This window comes from Falco naumanni, chromosome 5 (assembly GCF_017639655.2).
Source record: "Falco naumanni isolate bFalNau1 chromosome 5, bFalNau1.pat, whole genome shotgun sequence".
In the NCBI taxonomy this organism is placed as follows: domain Eukaryota; kingdom Metazoa; phylum Chordata; class Aves; order Falconiformes; family Falconidae; genus Falco; species Falco naumanni.
The window spans coordinates 69,343,083-69,367,225 of record NC_054058.1 but is presented as its reverse complement, the minus strand read 5'-3'; the positions used below and the strand labels follow the sequence as shown (position 1 = coordinate 69,367,225).

The window sequence follows — 24,143 nt, the reverse complement described above, 5'->3', positions numbered from 1 at the left end:
CACAGGAGAGCTGCAAGGTCTCATCAGCCTTTAGGTCTAAACTCCCTCTTTGAGCTACCACCACTGCAGCTGGAAGGGGAGGAGGAGAGGAAAAGCCATCAAGTCGCCTGCTTTTTCCTCCCAGGAGGAAACCTGCCCAGCGTGCCACAGCCCTATGAAAAACAAGTGCAGGGACCCAAGTGCTATTCTCAGGCACACTGCCCATCCCTCAATGATTTTTGCAATCCCAAAGTATCAAGCTATTTCCATCAGAAAGGGATTTATTTTTTTTCTATCCTGTGAAAATCTCCTGTGTAAAAAAAGAAAAGCCCTGCCAAGAGGTCTGTGTTCAGCCTGTGGCCTCTGTCTTTTTTGGAGTCTGAAGAGACTGAAGGGGAGCTGACACCAGCTTGCAACGAGGACATGCTGCATTCAACCCACTCCCGCTCTTTGCAGCAAGGGCTGTCCTGCCACCTTCCCTCCTGCCAGGGCCTCGACCTGCTGGCTGTGAAGCTGGCTCAGGCAGAGGGGCAGGATGAAGGATAGCAAGCTCCAGCAAGGCAAACCCCACCTTTCAGCAGTGTCTGCTTCACAGCACAGAGCTTGAGGTAAAAGTGAGGATGAACTGGCTTCACACTGACGGCACAAGCTCATCTGAACTGTGACATGGCGGGGCTGAAGTCCGCTTCGCAAGGTGGTGAGGCTCTGTGGCACAGGGACAACAGAGGACATGTGCAAGGATGTCCAAAATCATCTTCTGAACTGTGCTACAGGTTTGTTATGGATCATTATTCAATCTCTTCTCTCAGAGATTGAGTTGTATTTATCTTCTCTCAGACATCATTCACAGAGTTAATGTAGGCAGATGAGAGTACTCAGTGCACAGAGGACAGTGTACGCTGAAGGTATAATTTTTAAATATGTCCCAACTTGAGAGGAATACAAGGCCTTTGCAACCTCTGCAGCTCCTTATTTCTAAGCTGGCTTCACTTTTCCACTTTTCCTTCTCTCCGTGCTCCAGGATTTCCCCTCCAGGCTTTTTCTTTCCCAGCAGGACACTGTCAGAGGATGGGAGCCATGACGCTATTTAACTTAGCAAACCACCCATGCCAGCACAGATGTGGTACATGACTGAGCATGGCAGGTTCTGCATGCTTGTTGGCTATGTCCTCACAGCCATTAAGGCAGCTGCTGGAAGCTGTGAATGAGCAGGGTACAAGACAGGGAGTGTGTAGAAGCGTGCTTGAACTTTTCCCACCTACTTCCCAACCTTGAACAACAAGCCCTCTTCTTCCCAAACCTTCCTGTTCCTTCACTCCTGCCCTTTTCCCAGCCAGGGTGGTGAGATCCACAGCTTCTTGAGAAGCTCTTGGGCATGCACAGGTGCCAGCACATGTGCAGGGGAGGTGAAGATGAGGAAACAGCACCCAGAGACTGGCATCTTGATGCTGCCCATGCTGTGGTTGAGCTCTGCCCCTGGTGCTGTGCACATCTTGTAAGTGCTGGGCAGTGACCTGGGGTTCTAGCAATGTCTCCTCATTGTCAAAGTCATCATGGAAAAGCCAAAGCCAACCACTTGGCTGGATGCCATTCTATAGCACTTATACCCATGTCTGGGTGCAGCCCCTGCTCCTGTATCCTTTCGGGGCTGGGGCTGGAGTGGAGAGGGAGGAGAGGGGTGAGTGGAAAGAAACAGTGGTCTCCACTTCAGCCATGTTGTGACCTGGACAGCACAAGTCATGATCTTCTTCCAGAGCCTGAAACAGGGCACAGAGGATCCTGGAGATCTTTCTTGGATGCTTGATGTAAGAAAGCAAACAGTGCTGTATTTGTTATCCCCAGCCTCCTCTCTCACCATCTGAAAGGTGGTAACAGAGAAAAATCCACATTCATAATTGCCTGTACAAGACCTTTGCTCTTACACCTGTGAATTTGCAGCTCTGAAATAAGCCAGAAGGAAAAGCAGCATTTGAACTTGGTGTTTTGCCTCAAACTGCAAGCACACAAGGAAGCTTACTTGCTGCGTTATTTGAGAGTTTGACTTTCCCAGGTTGACATCTTTTTCTTGGGTGGCTAGGGTGAGCAGGTTGTACGGGGCAGTCTGGATTTCCTGGCTCCTTTGCAGGTTTGTGAAGGAGTTTCTCCTGAAGAGTGCAGGGTACTAGGAGGAGAGAGATGAAATGGCTTGTTACAACAAAGATGTTGGGTTTTTTTTTCCAATTTGACAATGTTCCCCAGCATCCTGCGAATCGTAAGTGAAGTTATTTGAAGATATTTTTTCCTATGCAAAATATCCCACTCTCCTTGCTCTGACTACTCCCCTGCTCCTTGTCCATGGAAGCAGCGTGGGTACCCCAAAACCAGAGCTGCTCCTTTCTTGGCTTTAAGTCTATGAAGACAGAACAGAAAAATATAAGCAGCTGTGCTGGAGAGGAAGCCGTGCAACATGTTGATACAGCAGCAAGTCTGGCAGCCTGTGCCAAGAGCTGTCAGGCAGGCGACAAAAGGCATTAGCAAACACCAGGGCAGGGAGGAAAGTCTGGAAGAAATCTAACAGCAAGGTGCGAAGTTAATAGTGATAATTGTCCTGGAAAAGCCACGTCCCCGGAGACACTAGGGATTTCCCTTCCCTCTGCATTTGCCCATCATTCTAGAAGTCAAGTTTTGAGGTTTTGTCTAAGAAACCATGAACAAAGGTTATTTTGCTATTTTTGAGTCACTGTTAGTCATGTAAATAGAAAAAAGCACTAACTACCCAGGCTGTTTCTTCAGCCAGCAGGGAAGGACTCCAGCTGCACCTTGAGGCTCTCCCATGTGGGCATCACTGGACTGTTTTCAGGGCAAAATGAAACAGGATCTGCACCACAGCTTTGCACGGGAAATGAGAATTAAAGAAACAAAGCTTTGCCTGCACTCTTGTCCCACTTTTACTTAATTTTGGGAGGGAAAGGCCAGGCAGCAAGTAGGCTGGGAAAAATAAAACTATGTGAAATGGCTGGGTGAGTCCAGCTTGCTAGGTTATTACAAGAGAAGTTGGGCATCTTCCTGCCCGTTTCATATATACACATGGAACTTTGTAGCTGGAATAACAACTTTGAAGACAGGAGAATGTTTCCTGGCTGGGGAAAGGGCTGATTTATCAGCTTACTACTCTGCAGATCTTAATAATGGCTCTGAGACTGCACATTCAGCATTATATTTTCAGTGTGATTTTGCTTAATGATTTAGGGGACACAGAAGTTCCAGCACCACTGCTGTCTTGATTCACCAGTGATGCTAACTGCAGTGGCTGAGGTTTCTGTAATGTTAATCCAGTTTAACAACTCACGTTGCTCAATCTGCTGGCTGCTCTCTTGCTAACACAGCCTGGCACGCAGCTGGGCTTCACTGCAAGGTCGGCAGCCTTTGTATCATGTTCCCAAAATTGGGACAGATTCAGTGACAAGGTAGACCCAGCTGGGCTTGTCAGGTCACGCCTAAGCTGCCTCCTGTGGATCTCTTGACACAGCTCTTGCTTGTCAGTGGAAACGTATTGGTACAGACTGCAGGCCCCACAGGCAGCTCTGGCAGTGCTGGGGCTGTGCATTCACGTGGCAGCATGCCCCAGCAGTTAGCTCCCCTCCTGCCTGCTTCTCCTGGGCTGCAGCAATCTCTGGCACAGGGAAAGTATCTCCAAAAATAGACTGAGGCACGTAAAATCTAATATATCAATCTCCCTCGCTCGGTTTACTGCTGGGGTTCAAGCAATAGGCCTTGGCTTCTTGATCCTGTTCTTGCACACAAGGGTGAACCGAGAGTACTGCCCAAGGAGGCACTTACCTTTTTTAACATATCACAGTCCTGGGGGCATTTATGAAGATAAGTGTTACCCCACCTCTGACAGTAATTTTTGCAGAAATCTTGTCTCTGCTGGCCAGAGAGAGAGAGAGGAACTGGAAAAAGCCTGAAGCTTTCAAGATGCTGGCTGAAGGCTGATATCAATTGGAATTTCATGCTGGTTTTGTGAACCCCAGGTGAGAAACTCTGGTTGGTCTAAATGAAAAAACTACGTGGCAGCCGGAGTTACGGACCACAAACCGATTCCTTTTGGTGATTTAGCACTGAGCTCTCAGGCAAATGAAAATGTTAAATGTTGAGGCAGCAGCTCATCCTTTTCCTCAGAGAAATGATACGATACCATACAAACCCCGGGAGTGCTTTATTTGGCACTGTATTTATTCTGAATGAGGAATCATCAGGAGACATTGCCAAGCAATGTGAAGGGTTAAGTGTTTAGTCACCTACCAGTGACACCACACTCATCAAATGGTATCAACAGGAGACTGAAACGAATGCAACATGCCAAGCAAAGCTGCCCAGCAAAAGCACCAGTAGACTAAGGCTGCAGAATACTAAGGTCAATCTGTCCAGCTGCTTCTCTTCCAGCCCCTGTGCAAGCAAACACAAGCAGTATTGACAAAGCCACTGGGACACATGATTGTTGGTGGCTGTTACACCAAATCACTGAGGTACTAGTGGTTTTAGGCGCTAAGAATACCCTGTGATCCACATAAGCTAAGGGCAGCAGAAGGATCAGGTCCAGGAAATGCTGGCCAAATGCCAGACATCCCTAGAGATGTGCTTTAAGAAAAACACCTGTATGAAGACAACCCTTCTCAGGAGCCACCCCATGGAGATCTCATCCTGTTTGGTCTGAGATAGCTACTGTCCTCCAGGGAGCTGTGCCAGCAACCAAGATTGACATGGAGATGACTGACAAAGATTTTGGAAAAAATTTAAACCAGGTAAAATTAAAAATGGTGCTAAATTCATTTAAATGCTTTTCAAAGTGGGAGCTGCAGGTTTGCAGCTGTAAAGTTGCTGTAGTATGGATGGTGCTGGGAACCCGGTATGGGCTGTGTGCTAGGGAAAGGGCTTTCAAAAGAACACCTGGTAATCTACAGTGTAAACAATTCTGGCTTGCAGTACCAAAGGGCTTTTTAACACATAAGCCAGGGAGACCACACAGGAATTGTTTGACATCTGTTCTTAAGGGTTGAGTGAGTAATTTTGGAGTCAATGAAGACTGCTCTATGCCTACAACCCTCTTGCACAACCTTTTTGGCCCGCAGCAGAAAAACTGTTGACAGGCTGGCATTTATGTACCATGGTATTAATTTCACAAGTGCTTATAGAATCTACAGTCCTCCCAGTTCACAATGATTTGTCACTTAAAACTCTGGTGAAGTCACTCTACACCAGCCATTCAACATAAATTGTGGGATCCCTCGGTATTTCTTGGTACAAAGATTTAACTTGGAAAAGAGACAAGTTGTCAGTAAGAAAGAACAGGCATGAATGTGTATTTCACATGCAGCCTTATTCAGTCACTTTTAAAAAAGTCAAAGCTGAATGTCTGTGCAGTGGCCAGTGGCCTGGTGGAGAGTCTGTGTATGTCCTTCTCATCAGGAATTGATTCCCCCTGCTCATTCATCCTTAAAACCAGAAACTGGACATTCCAGTGAAGAAATGTGTGGTCTAAACACAGAAATCCATCTTTACATTGGGGTTTGTATGTGGAATCAACTCCAGGTCACTTAAGACTATTGAGAAATTTTGGTTGTTCTTCCCCTCTTGGCAAAAGTGTTTCTCCACCAATCTTCGGACCTTTTTTCTCCTAGAAACACGAACATGGAGAAAAGAAGTTACATGTGTGGTGAGATGTCTCCCAAACACTTCTTTGTCAGAAGCTGTGGTAGGGCTAAATTAACCGGTCAAATACTGACAGACAGTCAAGGAACCTTGACATTCTGAATTCTTGCAACTTTGGTCAAAAGCAAATTTCCCACAGTTAAATAAAACAAAACTTCAAGAACAGAAAGCGAGAAGAGAAGGTCCACTAAAACACAGCCTGCAGGCACCTGTATGTACCTGACAAAATGCAAAGCTGCTTGGTTTTGCTGGGAGCTCATAAGGGCACTGAGGGAAAGCATGGGACAGAAGTACCAAGATAAGCAGCCAGAGTGCTGAGGCATGCAGAAAATGCTGGCTCACACTTACCTTTAGCATCCCGTCTCTCTCCCATTTGAAGAGGCCACAGCTGAAAGATGGAGATGGCAAGTGAGGATCACTGTGGTGTGTGCTTGCTGCACAGAATGAGGGGGTACAAAACTAGCCCTGCACCATTCCCACACTGCTTAACGCAAAGGCTGACATTCCCATTCCCGTTCCAGGACATGGTTACGTGACTCCCAACATACTACTTGTGAATGGACAGTACAAACACTCCAGTCGCTATTTCACAAGGCTCATTCCTTACCTAAAGCAGGGCTTTTTCGGGAGCTTGTCAAGGGAAATAGCTCTGTTTCCACAAGGACACTTGAAAAATCGCTTGATGGCATCATGCCAGTGGTAGTCATGGTTATCCTGCACACACGTCTCCAGAGGCTTGAAATAGGTGTAATTACACTGTTCAGGAAGGAGAAAGAGAACTGTGAGCACTTCAACAGAGTGTGAGACCTGTTCTGTAGACTGGAAACAGCTGAACATTCAGAGGAAAGTATCTGTCTGCTCCCATCCTGAAGGGCCCACCAGTATGAGATCCTTGGCCCAGGCTTTATCACTGCTCCTTCTAATGACATCCTCCCCACTTTGCCACCACCCTGTGGCTCTGTTCCCAGCACCTCACAGGGCATGCAGGGGCCCTCTGAGCAGCCCCAAAACAGACAGGAAAGGTAACAAGGGAAAGTGCAAAGCACAGCGGGGCCTGAAACCCTGGGAAAAGGAGGTAACTTGGCAGTCCTGGGTTAATGGTTGGACTTGCTGAACTTAAGGGTCTTCTCCAACCAAAACGATTCTAACTCCTTCCTTCCTCTCAGCACATTTGAGATAGTAATAAAGCTCCACTCCTCTTCCTGATGGCAAAATCTATGGAAAAGCAGATAGAGGAATCCCACCCAGTGTTACATCTTCAAGGCACTTCACTTATTTTGTCATGTAATATGGGAAACCAAGGGTCCTGGTACAAAGAACTTCAGATAAGAAATTGGTTAAGTATTTCCAGGACACCAACACTCAAAGAACCCACTGGCATAAATATCAAGTTGAGATGTTCAGCACCGCACTAAAGCTTGCCTTGCCAGTGTCTTCATGTCTCAGTCACTCAGTCCATGGGCTGCTCTCAGCAACAGGCATAAGAACACAACTGTCTCCATTTGATCCCTGCACTGGACTATGGCCAAGACAGTGACAGTCAGGACTCTGTAGGACGGTCCACATCATTTTGTGCAGCCCATGTTCCCCTTCACTGCTGTTACTCTGGCTCCCCTTCACTCACCACTTTACATGTCACAACTCGACATTTCACTGCTTTAATGTTCCTCATCTTCTCTTCCAGTTCTTCCTTTTTCACCAGTGGCTGGAAGTATTGTTCCTGCAGTTCAGCCTCAGCCTGTGCAGGCAGACAAAAAGACTTGTGGGGAGAGCAGTATGGGGGAAGCCACTCCATGAATGGGTGTAGGGCAAATAACTACCAGGCCTGCTTGAAGTAGACTGCGGTCTGGGAGCCAGAGAAACACCAGTCATCTCTTGCTTCCAGAAATCCACAGAGTGCACATGCTGTGCTTCAACACTGCAGTGAGCCACCCCTGAGATGTGTGAGTGGGAAGACATGTACCCATGGAACAGCATGTACCACTGAAGTCAGCACATAGCTATGAGGACAGTGCAGGGAGAGGTCAGGTAGACAGATGTAATGAATGGAATTGGTTCTTAGCCAAAATATTACTCCTCAAAAGACCTTAAAACAACCAGGACTTCATACCAACACATGTCCAAGACAAAAGCCCTGTGCCACTGGAGGTGCTTTACCCCTGGGAACATGCTCAGCAAAGACCCCGATGGCAGAAATGAAACCTCTTTACTCTTCAGGGCAACTGCTGGCATTTTACAGGCTCCATGACTTACATGAGCCCCAGATGAAGGTGGCAGCTATCTTTATGCAGCCAAAATGTCAAGAAATTAGGGACAAAATAGGCACATGGCTAACTGGGTTTTAAGGCAGATGCATTTCTTTGATCAACCACTAATCAGGAGCTTCACAAATTCTTCCAAACACAGAAAAAAAAAAACAAAAAGGCAACCATGGCTACGGCAATAACACTGACTTGCAGGCACTGTGCCCTGTGTGCTTAAGAGACCCCTGAGCTCTACTCATCAGGACAATTTGGTGCCTATGACATGTTTTGAGTGCCTGCTTCTTGCTGAAATCATTATGAGGAGTCCAGACAGCTCCCTAGTTCTGAGCCCTCAGTCACGGCTGGACTGAGGCCATACCTCTTTCAGGACATCTGTGTGCTTGGACTTGGCATTCAGGATTTTTTTGAACTCTTCTGACTCCAGATAGGCCAGCTGCTCACGCAGTTTCTTTTGGGCAGGCTCCAGTTCATCCATATCTAGGGAGACAAAAAGGCTCAGTCCCAGAGACCAAGTTCAAAACAAGGTTTTTGATCTCTAAGTATGGTCACTGCAGTAGATTTTGGAAGTGTCAGGTCTCTCAGGCAGCTGTTCAGGTCAAATAGCAGCCTTTCACAGTTCAGGAACATGAAGCCAAGTTCAAATATGGCTTCAGGAAAAACAAAAGCGTTTTAAAAATAACATTGCATCTTCTCTCAAAGCACTGTACTAGGACTGCATGCTACTTCCAGGGCAGCAATCAGTGTTGCCCCCTTGACTTATTGAGAAGCTTTAATGGGAATTAAACAATTCATCCACCATCACACAGTAAATCACCTGCAGGCAAACTCAAGTTCCCACAGAAAATTCAGATGCCTTCCCAGGTGGGACTATTTCTTGGTTTCCCTTGATTAAGTCAGTTGTGCATCACAGATGCTCAAGTGCCAAAAGAAAGGGAACAAATATGAGGACAGGGAGCTATCAAAGGTAACATCTCACACTCTCTCCACAGAGTTAAAGGGTTTGTTGCAACAATCTCTAAGTTCTAAACAGACCTAATTTGGCGTCCCTTTGGCATAGCAATTAAGCCCTTAACCCAGCACCTAGCACTCTGTTCAGCAGAACATAAGCATACATTTTCTATTCTAGAAACTACCACCACACACCATTCTCTGCTTTTGTACCTTGTGGCTGAGCAACATTTTTCTCAACTCTTTCAACAATGTCTAGGACATCATCAACATCAGCTCGTTTCCTCTTGACACTGTTCGGATCAGTTTTAGCAAGAATCTGGCCTTTTGCTCGTAGTCGTTGTACCGCAGCCAGCTAGAAAACAGGAAAAAGCAGTGAACGTGTTGGTGACCAGTCTGGCCCCCATGTTCTGCTTCCAGAAGTAGCACTGGAAGTCTGTCAAATGGAGCAGACAAGATCCATTGGCTTTAGCACAGAGCTGGCTGAAGACAGGCCCAACAAAATTCCCAGCTCTGCTGTACATCTAATTCACCACATCACCCAACCTCTTGTGACTTCCCAAACCATAAAATCACTCCTCCAGGGGTGTTACCAGGCCTGATATCTCTGCAGCTGTGCTTTAACTGCTTCACAAATCATTAAGTTTTTCAGAGGAATCAAATCACTTTATTTCCACATAAATTGGTAACAATTAGGAACTAACAAAATTGTGTACAACTATTCCTTTCCATACTCCCAGAACGCTAAGATACCATCTTCCTTGCTGAAAGAGAAGTTTCTTTGACAAACATATGAACAGGTTTGTGCCAAGGAAAGACGCAGTCTGTTCTGGCTAGAAATCAAAATTATCCAAACTCATGGCACAACCCAGCTAAACTACTTCACTGTTGCTTACCCTTACATGGCAAAAGGAAAACACACCACGCTACACTAGCAATGCCAAAGAACAAACATGCAGAGTCTAGCATTTCAGGGATTTACAGAACAGAAACCCTGCCCTTTCCCAGCACTTCAGGGTTTTCATGCTTGTAAAACAACCAATAGCAACAGGCCTTGCCCTCCTTCTGTAAAAATCACTTCAGCACCGCCCATCCTGGTCCAGGACCTATCCACAGCCTCAAGCTTTAAGAGGTTCCAAACCCCCAAAACACAAGAGCAAAAAGAGCAGCCACTGGTGGACAGAGCAGCTCTGTCCCACCTGCATGAAGAACAGAATACAAGACCAGCCACACAGCTGCTCCAAACTGCTCTTCAAAGGTAATTTGCCCAAGGGGTGACAGACTATGTCAGGTCATAAAGAACAGTCAACTCTGCTCAGAGAAGCTGCCAACATGCACAAGGAAGTGTTTTTTCAGCAGAAAGCTTAGCATTAGGTTCATGACTTAAATGAGATGCTCTATCTCCCCATCTACTTTTCCCAAGTCCCATCCCAAGAGCATGCTCGGTCCCCTGTCCATGCCCAATTGGCATTTGCTGAAATTGCCAGTTGCGTCAGTGGTTTCAGTGATGCTTGCCTTCAGACAGGATCAAGAGCGAGTTCATGAGCATCACACACGAGACAGATTGTAACAACTCACTGCTGACCAATTCAGGTGGATTTTGAACAAATGAGAGACACTAGCTCTGGTGGCCAAATATCACCCACACAGGCTCCTCTTAAGCAGCTGTTCCACTGCTCTGAAGGTTGACTACAGGTAAGATGGTAGCACGGACCTTGGTACTAACAGCTGTCAGGAACCACAGGTTTCTTGTGTACTGTAATGCAGGCCAGTCTGATCCCACAAATCAGAAACTTCACTAACATCAGAGATGAGCTGGCCTGTATCTGACCAAAGACGACTCTACTACTGCAAACCAAACTTCCCTTAGCCTCCCCTTCCCAATATTTAAAGAGATTCAAAGAGCTGTTACCTTTTTGGCTTCTGCCAAGCTGTCTAGCTTTGGTGTTGGAGGTGGAGACCTGTCAAAGAAGAGGATATCTTCTCCTTCTGAGAATCCTGTGCCTAGCCTGGGCCTTTGAGGAGTTGACATTTTTCCAGCTTTGGGAAACTCTGCTCCAGTTATTGGGGAACAGAGTGAGGACTCTCCAGAGGAGGACAGGACAGCAGGGCTGCTGGCTTTATTTGTGTTCTGGAGAAACCTTGTAAGACAAGAATTGCAATAGGGACACAAGTCAAAGAGACAAAAAGGTTTAAGAAACCGATAGGAATGGAAGGGATGCAGACTCTAATTTTTCACTATTTGGCCTTTTATTGCTAGAAAAACATGCAGCAATATAGGGAACCACAAGACTAAAACAAGACTGATAAGGAACTCACTGGGTTGCTGAAATCAAGAGTGACTTGAAGAAGTCACCAGAAGGAGTGAACATCGAATTGCCTTGAAAACTAATGTCAAAGAGAAGTGTCAAATGAAGCTGGGAAGTGGGAACAGAAAGCACTTGGAAAAATGGGCTTCTTTGCAGGACAAGTAGTTAAGCAGGGGGACTCTTTGCCACCATAGTCACATAAATGTTTATGTTTACAGAGGTCACAATGGAGGTTGGACAGGTTAATGGGGCGGGGGGGGGGGGCATGGAAAGTCTCTTCAGAGAAATTTTATCAGATACCACCTTTAGCTTGGCAAGTCCCTGAAATACACACTGTTGGAGGTTGTAAGAGTATTTAGAGGAAATATGTCATGATTGTGCCTAGTCATTTTATTCTCCTTCATGTTCTGTTTTGGCTCCTGTTGAGCCTTTTGAGGCTACTTGGCTACATCGATCTTGGTCTCGCTACAGTGGCTCTTCTGAGGTTCTTCTTAGGCTTGTTAACAACATATGCACAAAACACTGCAAATCTTAAGGTTCAGAAGACCCCTGCAAGCCAAAAATGAACACAACCAGGACTCCTGACCCCAGTTTCCTACTCTAGTCAGCCTCTTCCCATCATGCCTTCCAGTTGCCAAGTACTGTGCTGGAACATTTCCATTTGGTTCTCCACTAAATATTGGGATATTTCTAATTTAATGAAGTTTTTATTAAAACAGCAAAACACCTCCCACAGTTATACTTAGGGCCACAGTAACGGAATGCTTCCTGTGAAAATATGTATGTATTACCGCCTCTGAATCTCTTCAGATCGTTTTTTTCTGGCCTCCAGCAATTTCTGTTTCTGTTGCTTGAGCAGTGCTGAAGCAGAAATGGACTGAAAACTAGCCCCTTGCTTCTTTTCAGCACCTAGGAGAAAAAACAAACCACACCACATTAAAAAGCCACTAATGTTTGCTGAAAAGAAGGCTGAGTGATTTCAGGAATGGGTTTTCCTTCAGGCAAAAGGTCAATACCTGCTTTGGTCCAGTGTTTGCAGAGGTTTCGTGCTCCAAAAGTTGGCTGTGCCAGCAGTTCCTTGAACTCCTCAGAACATTGCATGGGTCTGTTTGCTGCACCTGGAGCACAAGAGGCAGAAATACAACAAATTTAGAGCCAGAAAGGGAAGCAGACCTGGTTTTAGAGATGTAGTCTAGGTTGGAAGAAACCCCTGCAGGTCATCTGGGTGAGCACCCCACCAAAGCAAGGCCAGTTTCCATATTATATTTGGGTGCCCAAGGCCTTGTCCTCACAGAGCACATCACGATGACTTTCCTACCCCTTCAGCAATTTCAACAGTCAGCTCCGCATCAGTCTTGGTTGTCTGTGGTACTCCCACCATTCCCATTTTCAGAATGCTTGAAAGCTGTGAATCCACCAAATCTTATCCCTGGAGAATTAAGAACAGCTAAAAGCTAGACAAAGGACACACACTACGTTGTCCAAAATGGAGGCAACTGAGGGAACTGAAGGATGTGAATAAGACATCTAAGTGGCATCTAGATCTAGAGCACATAGTTTGAATAAGCTGTCATCTGCTCTCCACCGAGCATAAAGAGGGCATAATATTAAGTGCATTACAGAAACAAAATGGAGGCAGAAAAGATCTATTGGTGACATCCCAAAAGTCATGGAAGGCACATGCTTTGAAGATCCCAAAAGAAAAGCACTAGAAACAAGCTGGGTACTCAGGAGGTCCCCTGCAGCACAGACCTAACTGATTTATACTTAATATTATTAGACGCTTTCAAGATTGACAGAAGTCATGCATTCCAATAAAATAAAGTAAGTTCTTAAAACTTCCAGTTCCCATTAATCTGGCAAAGATGTGTTACTGTTCAAAGACAGAACAGGAGACTTAATTCAGGAGCATTGATGAAAAAACAGACACATGGAGATACACAGTTGCTTAGTCACATTTGCCTTGCAGCTGCGATCTCAAGAGGGAAGAGGAGTTTAGATCAATTGAGAAAGCAACCTGCAAATGGCTATCTCTTTAGCAAACCAATTGCCAGATTCAATCAGCGAGTAACAGGGTCCTGGGATACATCTACACATCAAGCTGGAAATATCTGAAGGGTAAAGGTATGGGTAACTAGGTACCAATTTTCTGCCTGGTTTCCTGGACAATTGCATCAACACCTCTCACGACCAGGTTGGTGAGAGTGGTTTGAATCTTCCTTTTCGGTACCACAGCTGCTGCACTAGAAAGAAGAAACAAAACCAGAATATCAGTTTTCCCCATGGTTAGAACAAGGGCAGGAGAATGCTAGATTCAACAAAACTCCAGCTACCCTTCTCTCATCTGTTTTTGGGAACAGTGTGGATCTAAATCCAAATTCTAGCACAATGTTTAGGTTCTCCCGTTTCTCTCTAGGTTGAGACATGCATTTCCTATGCAGTGATGGAAAACTAAACATAAGTAATAGCTAAGCTTTTCTCAGTTAGTTCTAGGGATAAAAAAGAAGCTAGAAATGCTTTGTCACTGTGGAGTCACACCAGTTATCAGAGGGCAGTTGTAAGGGAATGAAAGCCATGTGCAAGCAAAGGGCTTGATCCAGCTGTTACTCAGAATTTGGATGGAGGACCTGGCCCCTCCATGCTAGTTATAAGATGCATACTCATCTACTGATCCTGGTCACTTAATAATGAACAGTGCACTACTACCATCTCTTCATTAACACACAGTGATACTATTTTATTTCAGTCAAGAGGAGGAGGAAATACAGAATACACAGAGTCTTGGATTAAACACAACGAACCATAACAAAATATGGTAAGGGAATGGCACTGAAAAATACTTATCTCGGACACTCAGATGGTTGGGATCTCATGATTAATTCCACTTACTGAAATGCAATGCTGCCTGGCTTCACAACACAGTATTAGTTCAGAGGTAAAAACACCCCTTACCATATCTTAGCACTGATTGTTAAAATTTTCCTATCAAATAGCAGCTCTGTTACCCCATGGGACCAGGAGGATTATACCAATCATGGGGCATTTATTCCTATTCAGTTAATGTAGTTAAGTCAAAGGGATCTCTGACTACACAGACACCCTTAGAGATAGCTTCAGGCTTACTGGCATATCAGAAGTTCTGTTTGAAACCAATGGAAATAAGTGGTTTATCTTACATTGAGGCTGCATATGCTGCTGAAGAGACACCTCCATAGTAAAACCCATCCTGACACAGCTTCTCCTTCAAACTGGGATTTTTCCGACCAACTTTTTTGGGAATGCGACCACCAGAGAAGGTGGACTGCAGGTCTGCCCGCTTCGAGCTGAGTTTCTTGTACTGGGATTGTATGTGATACTGACAATATTCACAGTCATTCTAAAAAGAAATGGGAGAAGTCTGTTGCAGAACACCAGCAATTACAATTTACTTCATTCCTCTCACCCACATGCATCCTTCTACGGCTAAACTGAATTAACATCTCTGTTGTAGTACTCCAGCATTCGACCTACTCAGCAAGCATTTGCCCACACTCCAGCAATGAAAAACAAAAGTAAAATTGCCCATGCTAATCACTGGAAAACCTGTACATCGAAGAATTTTAAGGTTGTTCCTTGGCTCAAGTCAACTGATGTCCCAGGTCCTCTTGCCCAGATTCTTACTCTTCACTCTGAACTGTACATGATTTTCTTACTGGTATGAACACAAAAAACCCCTAACACCAAAGCAAGATATTTCATATACTCATTTTTTAATTCATTCATCAGTTTCCACTGTCAATCCAAGGGAGTTTAGAACTGAAGATAGTGAGCCTGCCAGTCAGAGACAGCAGTGCCATAAACGTGCTCACTTGGGGTGTTTAACTTTTACAAAAAAAAACCCCTGTCCACTCTCATTGATGTTCATCTACCCCAGATTTGTATAACTACAATTACCACACAATCAAACATTTTTTGTCACTAATTGGACAGCCTTCATAAGGTTCTTCTGCCAGACAAGCTCCATCTACAGTTTGTTCCAGGTGGCACTGGAACATCTCACTGAAATTGAGAATCTTGTGCACAGCCACCTCCTGCAGTGGGTCTGCTATCATAGCCTTCTTTTGCTACAAGTACCTTCTGTATTTGTCATCCTCCCACTCTACACACTTTGAGTTCCTCCCCAGTTGTTCTTTCCTTCATTTTCTCTGCTCCTTCCAAGTGCTACCCTACTGCTAACTACAACCCTTCTGACTTAGGGTTCCTTTTGAGTATCACAACACCACTATAGCCATGAAGTGGCATAATCCACAAGTTCTTTAAACTAGTAAAAGCCAGTACGGTCCCTAAAAGAAGAATCCCAACACCTTTTTCCTCTCATGTCCAGGGCCCCACATTCAGGTATAAATATTCTGGCAGCATACAGGCATTACAGGGAACTCATTGGGTTAAAACCACCTCTAGTGCAGTGCAGAGAAGCTTGCACTGGTGCAAAGGAGAATGAAAGTGTGTGGAGACAGTGGCAACCACGGGTCAAAGCCACCTCATTTCACTGCAGCACCAACTCTGCGTTTCAGGAACTACTGTGCTGCTCCTACAGGGCCATCACAGAAACAGCTCCTCTGGGTTTCATTTCTCAGTGTCTCAACCCACTTTAGTTACAAGTCAAGAACCAGAAACACGTCAGAGTCAGAGCATCAGTATAAAATCAGCAACCAGAGTTTTACCAACAGCTTAAGGATGGCCTAACTACTGAGATACAGACCAGGTTCACAATCTGCGCACAAGGATCACCATTCTTCTTCCTGGCTTTGCAGGTGCCCATGTCCAGAGCTTCACCCATGAGAAGGATCTTCTGGGGATGGTCAACAGACAAACACAGCTAGAAAGAAATCAGAACATGCCTTGAGGTGGACTGGACAGGCTTCTCTCTAGATGTCACTGGTTTGGCTCTGGTCCAGTTTGGTACCTCTGATATTAACAATGCAATATTAAAATGCAGTTTAAGAGAGCCACATGTCCTGTTCAGATTGAGAAAAAGTTCAGTTAAAAAGAAAAAAGTTAATTTCTTTCTCACAAAGAGATGAAAGACATTGGATTTCTGTGCTTAGAGCCTCAGGAAACAAAGGACCAGCAAAAGCAGACCTAGTTGTGCTGTAGATGATGGTCCTCTACAACTACTTGGCTCTGACACCATCATGACAACCACACTGGGGAGTGAATGGGAAGGAGATGCACGAGAGCTCTGTGCAAGAACAGCATCTACTTCATGCATCCAGAGATACCAGGAATTGTGTCTGTAGCTAAGAAACACTTTGACAAGTCAGTTTTAATGTAGTTCCAAATGTGTACATTTCAGCTAAGAGCAGCCATTTTTAACAGTTAAATACAGCCCTTACATTAAATCTGGTATGCCTTTCTACTCACCAACAGGACGTTCTAATCTTTATTCATGTTAATTTAAGCAATTATATACCTTAATAGACAATTAATGAGATTCTTAATTTTTTCATTTGGAGAATTTAAAATGCAAAACACTAAATCACCAGCTACTAGACTGAAATTCCCCTTGACAGAAGACAGTAAAAACAGTTTCCATTCCAGTGCAATTAAAAAGATATTACAAAAAATTAATTTATTAGCAAAATGAAGCCACCTTAAATGTTTTGATGCATACAGAGAAGTAATTCATCATGTTTTGATTTTATAAATAATTGATTAAACAAGCGAAGTACTATGTATCTATACATAATACATCATCTGTTTAACAAATCAAATATTGCTTATCAGTCATGATTTTGGAACCACAAAACATTTTGCAATCACATCTCGTGCTTAAATTAGCAAAGAGAAATGAGCTTCCCCACCTTCTTCAGCTTTGAGAGACCTCTAGGGTGAAATAGGCATTGCAAATAGCTGAATAAACTGAAATGAGAACACATTCCCTACATCCGTGGAAGAGCCAACTGCTACTGAAATCAGATTAAAAAAACCCACTTGAATAAATTCTGGTTTTAGATACTTAACAGGACTTCTTGAAGTTCATTCTTCCAGAAGGCCAGGAGCACATACACATCACACAAATAATCTGAATGCAATTCAAACTGTTTAGGCACACTGCTGTAAATTCAGACTTAACATGCTATAAAGCTAAATCTCGGATATAAAAAAGTTCAGATACAAGTTTTTATCTACAGCTGATGGGCAAGTGAAAAATCCTCTCACCTCACTGGAGCCTTCTTTAGGTTTCATAGGATTAGCATTGAGCAGCCCGATGACTGTGCCTTTGTCTGTCTTCCAGTGCTCTTTGTGGACGTCACCAAACAAGAAGAGTGAGACACATTGACTGAGATCCCGTAGGTCATTCAGATGCCAGATACTGAAGGTTCTGCCCTGGAACAGATATTTGCTTTCCTTTCAGCTGTCAGTACAGGGATATTGCATTCCCTCTGGCTGCTGCTTTTAAAGAATTATTCTGATTTCCCAGCCCTGGGTCTTCCTGACGCAGAAAAGCACAATTTGTGACCTCAGAACAGGTTAGCTACAGCATCTCCAGCCATACCACATAGCCAGTTCTGGGATTCTTAAAGGCCAAAATAGCACAATAATACTGCTACCACCAATCTTCCTGATATTAAAGCTGGACAGCACACTTGCTTGCTGAATGAGGAGGTTTCTACCCCACTGAACAAACAAACCCAAGGCATATCCAGATCTCTGTTTCATCAATGACTTCCTATAGAACATGTACAGCATCTAGGACAGAATAACCTCTTGGGAAATTATGGCAGCAGAATGTGTGGCACATTTAAAACATGAGGGCTGTCTAGAAAGACTGAGAGCCCGAGTCCTTTTTTTCACACTGTCATTTAACATACAACAGTAACATAATGGTTACATTAGCCAATGCTACTGTCTGGGACAGTTGTACCAGATAAGCTAAGGACTTAACCCTGAGGAGTAAAAGCAGCATTACTCCATGAAAACAGGTGTGCCTAGATCTTTAATACAGTAACTTTTCATTAACTACATGGAGCTGGCTGATTAAGTTCAAGACCTCATTAGTTTCTCAGGGAAGACCACCACTTGAACCGAGGAAGGGATACAATGAAGTTACTTACATTATTTGCACTCTGAGGAGTGACCTTCTTCACTATGACTCCAAATGTTACCCAGTCTATTTCCTCCAGATTTTCTGCAGCAAGTTTGCTCTTCAGCTGAGACAGACGGATGAGCTTCCGGTTAACCATTTTCCTGTCCATTTCAGCCGAAGACACCCGGGGATTTCTAGATCAAGCAAAAGCATGTAAAAGAACACATCCATTGGCGTAAATGGACAAGACAATCAAAGCCATCCAGCGTTCTCCTGGGGAGACTACATCTTGCTGCAAAATGCCTCTGTACCTCATTTCACCCTGAGGTCACATGAAACAAAACTCTTCGGTTCAGGACACTGTACAAATATCAGAAAGTTACCGATCACAGTGCTTTTTGTCCAAATAGTTGCACTGCAACTCAGCCCTGAGCCTGCATTAAACTCCGCTCATTTCAGGAATGACTGAGTAGGACTGACTGAGCTGCATTTGAAAATCCAGCATGGTTTCTGGTGAGGAAAGACACTAAGCATTCAGAGACCTCTCGTGGCCACATCGAGTATGGGGATCACAAGTGGCTCCCAAGCCTTCCCAGTGTGGAGCAAAATCTGCTCAACTGGAGCACGGCTGGGCTTTGTGCATGCTTGCTGCTTCCCTCCTCCACCATGGAGAACATCCCAGGGAAGGCAGCGCTAATAAAATGATAGCTTTTTTTTGTTAGAAAAGAGCAAAGGTGAAAATAGTAAAAGAAATACGATACTAAGCCAGAAGTCAGTGTTACCTATCTACTGATGAACCAGCCAATGCTGTGTGGCTTTGTGTTACATCCCCTAATGACTAATTTGCCATGGTTAAAGGATGTATATACAGCAAATCAGAAATCCTGTCCTCTGTGCACCACTTGGGTGCACAGGATGTTGGACCAACTGCATTTTCTTTCCCTTTACTAGAGGGTGATGTCCCCAGACCGAGTTCAGTGCTGGGCTGCTTACCTTAATCTCAGTCCCGAGAAGGTTTCCACAGACACTGGCTGAGTTGCTGCATTGGAGCATGTAGGCACATGAGGAGTCTTCTCTCTGGTCACCTTACTGGGTGTGTTCCCTGCAGCAGACTTCAGAGGCTGGAACGCCAAACTGAGGACTTGCCGTGGAGGAGGAGTTTTGTTCTCTTTAGCAGGAACTACCCCCCCCCCCCCCAAAAAAAAATCTTAATAATGAAATAAAACTTCTTAATAAAAATGACACTAATTTATACCTGACCAGAGACAGGAGTCTAATATAACACACTATTTAAAAAAAAAACAAAACCAAAAAAACAGATGTAAAACTCTCTCCCAGTCAGCTGGGAGCTAACTGATGGCTTCATATTAGTTACAGGTAGCTCTAGCAATGAGTTCCACCTCATGGGGAGCTTCTCAGAGCAGCTCTCATTTTCTAGGCAAGCTAAACTGTAGGAATGCATGGATACAAGCTACACTGCTGCATGTGTCCAAGTTAACCATAGCAGTACACAGCACGGTACCCATTGCAAAGAATACAATAATTAACTCTGTAATAAGCTCTGTTCCACCGTGACCAGGCTGCTACTGGTGTGCTGACAAGTATAAAGCTATCCTGGATGTGTCTATACCACTGCAGTGCACTAGACAGGCTTTCAACAAAAGCCCAGTGTGTTTCAGTGAAAGGTAGATTGAGAACGGTACCTGCTGAGGATGCTTTTGATTTCTGGGTTCCTCGCTTGGCTGGAGGTAAAGGATTGTCCAGCTGGGCTGAAAAACATGGTGACTCTTGCAGCTTCTGAACATGTCTTTCCTTTAAAGGTGGACAGGGAGATTTACCTGGCCAAGGAAACAAAAAAATATGAGATCCCAGGATCTGGACTCAAACACTAAGAATAGCTCTGAACTAAGTAATTATTTGAATAACAAGTCCCACATGGTCCCACATGGAAACCCTTCAGCTAAGTGGCCAGCATCTGAAATGCAGCAGCTGCAAAAGCCCCAATGACTCTACCCCATAACAACCTAAAAATTCTAATGTCACTGAAACCACAAAGCTGTGGAAAATAGGAACATCCCCCTGCTTTTCAGTTTTCACCTGTAGTTTCATTGCTACACCCAATGTGCTACAGCAACAAACAGCTGTATTTTCTGCGTGTACCAACCACTGCCGGTAAGAAGGGACACTTCCAGAAGACCCTGGAGGACTTCAGTCATGGAAGCTGCCCCATGTAGAATCAATCCATGATGCAGATACCAAAACTGCAGCTCACTAACTTAGTCTGTAGCTGCAGGAAACATCCTGTGTGGGAATACACCAGATCACAATTCCTCCTTGCTACTCAGTGCCCACTTCAGGATTATCTGGAGTCTTGCCTATAAATTGCATGTTGGTAGGCCAACAAATCAAACCCATTTAATTAGTCTCATTACCAAGGCTTTTCTTCTCATGGCCTGAACTGGATTGCTGCTCAATAGCAGTCTTCTGCAACTGCTCCTGTAACTTCTTCATCTGTTCTTGCAATTTTCTCATCTCAGCTAGGAAAGAAAGGAGAAGGATAATAATGAAGGCAGCGGGAAGCCACTGCAAACAGGGATTTATGAGATCCCTGGAAGCGTGGCAGTTTTACTACATCATAGGAACTTTGAAAACAAAAGACTCAAGCCACAATACAGATATACTTGATTCTACATGGTTCACAGTAAAGGGACACTTTTCCATACAGCCTGGAGCTGACCTCTCTTGTGTAAGTATTCTACTTGATCACAGCACGTTCCTTGCCATATTGCATAGAACTCTCCTATTGAACATAGGACAATTTAAATGGCTGATGACTGCATAGCCCAGCATAAAGAAATGCTTCCCGTATAACCAAATATGCAGCCTGGACACAGGAAAGCTCAGTGGCCAGCTCTGCTTCCACACCAACTGGTAAAGCAGAACCTCCTGCCAGGAAGTCCTGAGGGGGAAGGGATTACTGTGGTGGTGAAAGATGCCAGGATGACAGCCCTGAAGACTGAAGCAACATTTCTCTTCATCAGACAAGGCACAGGTGCATAGGCAGCCTTCCCTATCCTGGTCACCAGAGCTAGTTTAGTCTCCCTGGTTTGCTTAAGTCCTCTGTCCTTTTGGGAAAATAGGTTTGGCAAGTCACAGAGCACTGAAGACTGGACTTGGAAACTTTCACAAGGACTTTCTGTATTCCCCCTCTGGGCACCACCCTCAACTGAGAAGCAACAGGCCTTACCTGCTGCCTGTTAACTCTCTAGAGACAAGATATATACAATAAAACACATAAAAGATGCTGTTACAGAAACCTTGCAGTTCTTGGTTGCTTTTCTCTTTTGCCTGACTGGGAGCTGAGGTAGGGACAGTTTCCTCTGCTGCCTCCTCTTCCAGCAGGTCATCTACATCACCGAACAGTGTAGCCAGATTCTCCTTCTGCTTATCAATCATGCTATCCTCAGCATCAACCTCCTCCGTGTAGGACGCATCATCTTCTGCATCAAAGAGCTCATTGTATTCATCTGGTTCTCCCCCATCACTCTCTGGAGCATCTTCCTCCTCAGGAGGATTCCCCTCCTCATTTGTCTCACTTTCTTCCAGGAGGGAGGCCAACAGATCCAACTCATCATCAGCTAAAGCAAAAATCAAACTCACGGTTATTCCTGTTCAGTTAGAGGAAAGGTGCCAAGGAATAAAACATCCAAGATACTCTAATTACAAGCTAAGGTAATTAGCTGTAATTACTGAAACTAAATTGGAGCAGCAAGTGGCATTTTTAAAAAACTGCTTCAGCTTTGGCTCAAGAAAGATAGAGCAGCTTACTGCTGTCTGGTCAGATGGAAACATCATTGCAGACACTTTCAGCTTGTGATCCAGGCTACTTAACACTTGCTCCTCCTCCTATGCAGCTGCTAGTACAACAGCTGCTGTTACAAAGTGAAGCCTGGGGACCTGTAAAGGTGTAGGCAGCTCTACAGGCACCTACGTGGCTTTTCCCAATGGAAGGTGAAGAGGAAGATGCAAGGCAGTCGAGAAAGTGTATTCTCAGGTATGATTTGCTCAAGGAAGAGCATAGTGAACAAAGAAATACAAAAACAAAGGAACAAATATGGAAAAAAGAAAATCAAGTACAGCGAGAGGAACGGGACAGAGAAGAGCAGAACTGACATTCAGAACAAATCAAGAAATTTGTTTAGCCTTTGCTGCTGAAGAAAACAAAACCAGGGAAGGGACAGAGCAGTCTCACAGAAAGGTGACAAGAACGAAAGCAAGAGGCAACCTCAAAGGCCTCTGCAAGTGCAGTCAGTGTGATATAATTTCCTTTCCTAAAAGGCTTACCAAGTTTTCTGAACATTGAACTTCTTAACTAACATAACCGATCAGAAGACACTTTACTATTTAAAGTAAAAGAGTACTTTCCCCCTTACCGTCCATGATTTCACCGGGATTTCTTCAAGAGCCCCTCAAAAAGAAATATTCTCTGTTATGGGGAGAACAACAGTGATACTGTTAAAGCGGATATAGCTCATCTACAAAAAAATACTGTGTTCAGGCTCCTTATTTGATAATTTGCAAACCACAAGCTTGCTTTTATTTACGGCTGCAAGTGAGGACTCCACTGAATTTAAAACCCTCACACATTTTCTACATCTAAAGTCTGCCCTATACTGAACTCACTGCAGTGTAGAAGCATGACTTTAAAAAAACAAAAGCCCATGATAGACAAAGATTTTAAGAAATACCTACCATGGTCTCACAGTAATAACCATGTCAACCTCACTGGTCCTGGACCATAAAACCAATGTGCATTTAATTAGTTATTGACATTTTAAGAATACTGTTATTCCTTAAAGCGTTATGTTTTACATTTCTCACAGCTCCTCCATTTCATGGACACATGTCCATGAAAAATAATCAGCACAGGCCAAGGGAAGACTTGGGTGAGAATGGAAACCCACTGAAGATGGATTGCACGCAAACTCAAACTCTGTGCTTACAGGCCTTTCTGCTGCAAAGCCTTTTCGTTTCGTCCATAAACTCCACTTTTAATAGAGCTCTTTTCTCTTGCTGCATTATATTTATTTTCAGCAAAGAACAAAACAAAACTCAGGAGCACACACGAGCAGGGACGGCTAGTGACCACCACCGTGCCCCAGGCTCCCGCCTCCCGCTGGGACACCGGCCCCGGGGCCCACCCTGCTGCCGAGCGGGTGCCGCGGGGGCTCGGCCGGGGGCCGCGGCGGGTCACCCCGCCTGCCGCCCTCGGGAGCCAGCCCCGGCTCGCCGCCTCCTCCCTTCCCACGGACCCCAGCACCCGCGCGATCGCCAAGCCTGCCCTCAGGGATCCCCGATTCTCCCACAGCGCTGCCCGGGAGCACCCCACCCCGCCCCGCCTCCAGGGGACCCTCCTTCCCCTCGCAGCTCTACTCCCCGCTCGGCCGACTCCCCCACCCAGGGGAACCTCGACCTCCTCCAGGGCTTCCCCGCGGACCCCGATGCCTCTCCCACCAGCCCCTCCCCGCCGAGGATGGCTTTCTGAACCCCGGTCCGCCCGCAGCCCCGGGCCGCCCGGCTCTCCCCTCACAGGACCTCACTCACCGCCAGCCGCGCGCTCACTGACACCCGCCAAAACTCCAACCCGGCCACGCCCCCTCCCGCGCATGCGCTCCGGGGTGTGCGCGCCCCGCGCCATCTTTACTCCTGGCAGCAGGGGCGCCGCCGCGCGCCGCGTTGGCTGCGGGCGGGGGGGTGGGGAGGGCGCGGGTGCGTGCTGGGCTTAGGGCCCAGGGAGGGGGCAGGGCAAGGGGTGGGGTGGGGTGGGGTGTTGAGTGCGGTCACCGATGTGAGGGTGGTGACGTGACGCCATTGTTACCCAAG

The 24,143-nt window shown here is 45.4% G+C and overlaps 1 protein-coding gene across 5 annotated transcripts; it reads right to left on the bottom strand.

Annotated features, from left to right (window-relative positions):
* Positions 1 to 234: 234 nt before the first annotated feature.
* On the bottom strand, positions 235 to 23,908 carry MCM10 (minichromosome maintenance 10 replication initiation factor). 5 transcript variants are annotated; one of them, XR_005827884.1, is made up of 22 exons: positions 23,865 to 23,908; positions 22,694 to 22,746; positions 21,578 to 21,898; positions 20,693 to 20,797; positions 19,964 to 20,098; positions 19,254 to 19,440; positions 18,289 to 18,454; positions 17,393 to 17,560; positions 15,933 to 16,049; positions 14,368 to 14,567; positions 13,334 to 13,434; positions 12,208 to 12,309; positions 11,983 to 12,100; positions 10,795 to 11,023; positions 9,096 to 9,237; positions 8,293 to 8,411; positions 7,295 to 7,408; positions 6,278 to 6,426; positions 6,019 to 6,058; positions 5,521 to 5,635; positions 1,997 to 2,140; positions 235 to 1,837 (listed from the first exon to the last, which is right to left on the bottom strand). XR_005827884.1 is itself a non-coding variant. In XM_040594091.1 (21 exons), exons 2-20 carry the CDS (start codon positions 22,698 to 22,700, stop codon positions 5,552 to 5,554), a joined length of 2,604 nt encoding a protein of 867 aa, XP_040450025.1. In that variant the 5' UTR covers positions 22,701 to 22,746; positions 23,865 to 23,908; the 3' UTR covers positions 235 to 2,140; positions 5,521 to 5,551. The 5 variants fall into 5 exon arrangements, 4 of the variants coding, with proteins under 4 accessions (XP_040450025.1, XP_040450023.1, XP_040450024.1 ...); XM_040594091.1 differs by having other exon boundaries at positions 235 to 2,140; XM_040594089.1 differs by lacking the exons at positions 235 to 1,837; positions 1,997 to 2,140 and having other exon boundaries at positions 4,174 to 5,635.
* Between the last annotated feature and the right edge of the window lie 235 nt (positions 23,909 to 24,143).

Excerpts from the sequence above, each read along its gene's own strand:
- MCM10 (XM_040594091.1), bottom strand. Across the intron at positions 12,310-13,333 it reads GGAAACCAGGCAGAAAATTG|GTGCAGCAAACAGACCCATG; the intron begins GTACCTAGTTAC and ends CTTGTGCTCCAG. Across the intron at positions 11,024-11,982 it reads TCTGAAGAGATTCAGAGGCG|GTTTCTCCAGAACACAAATA; the intron begins GTAATACATACA and ends TTGTCTTACAAG.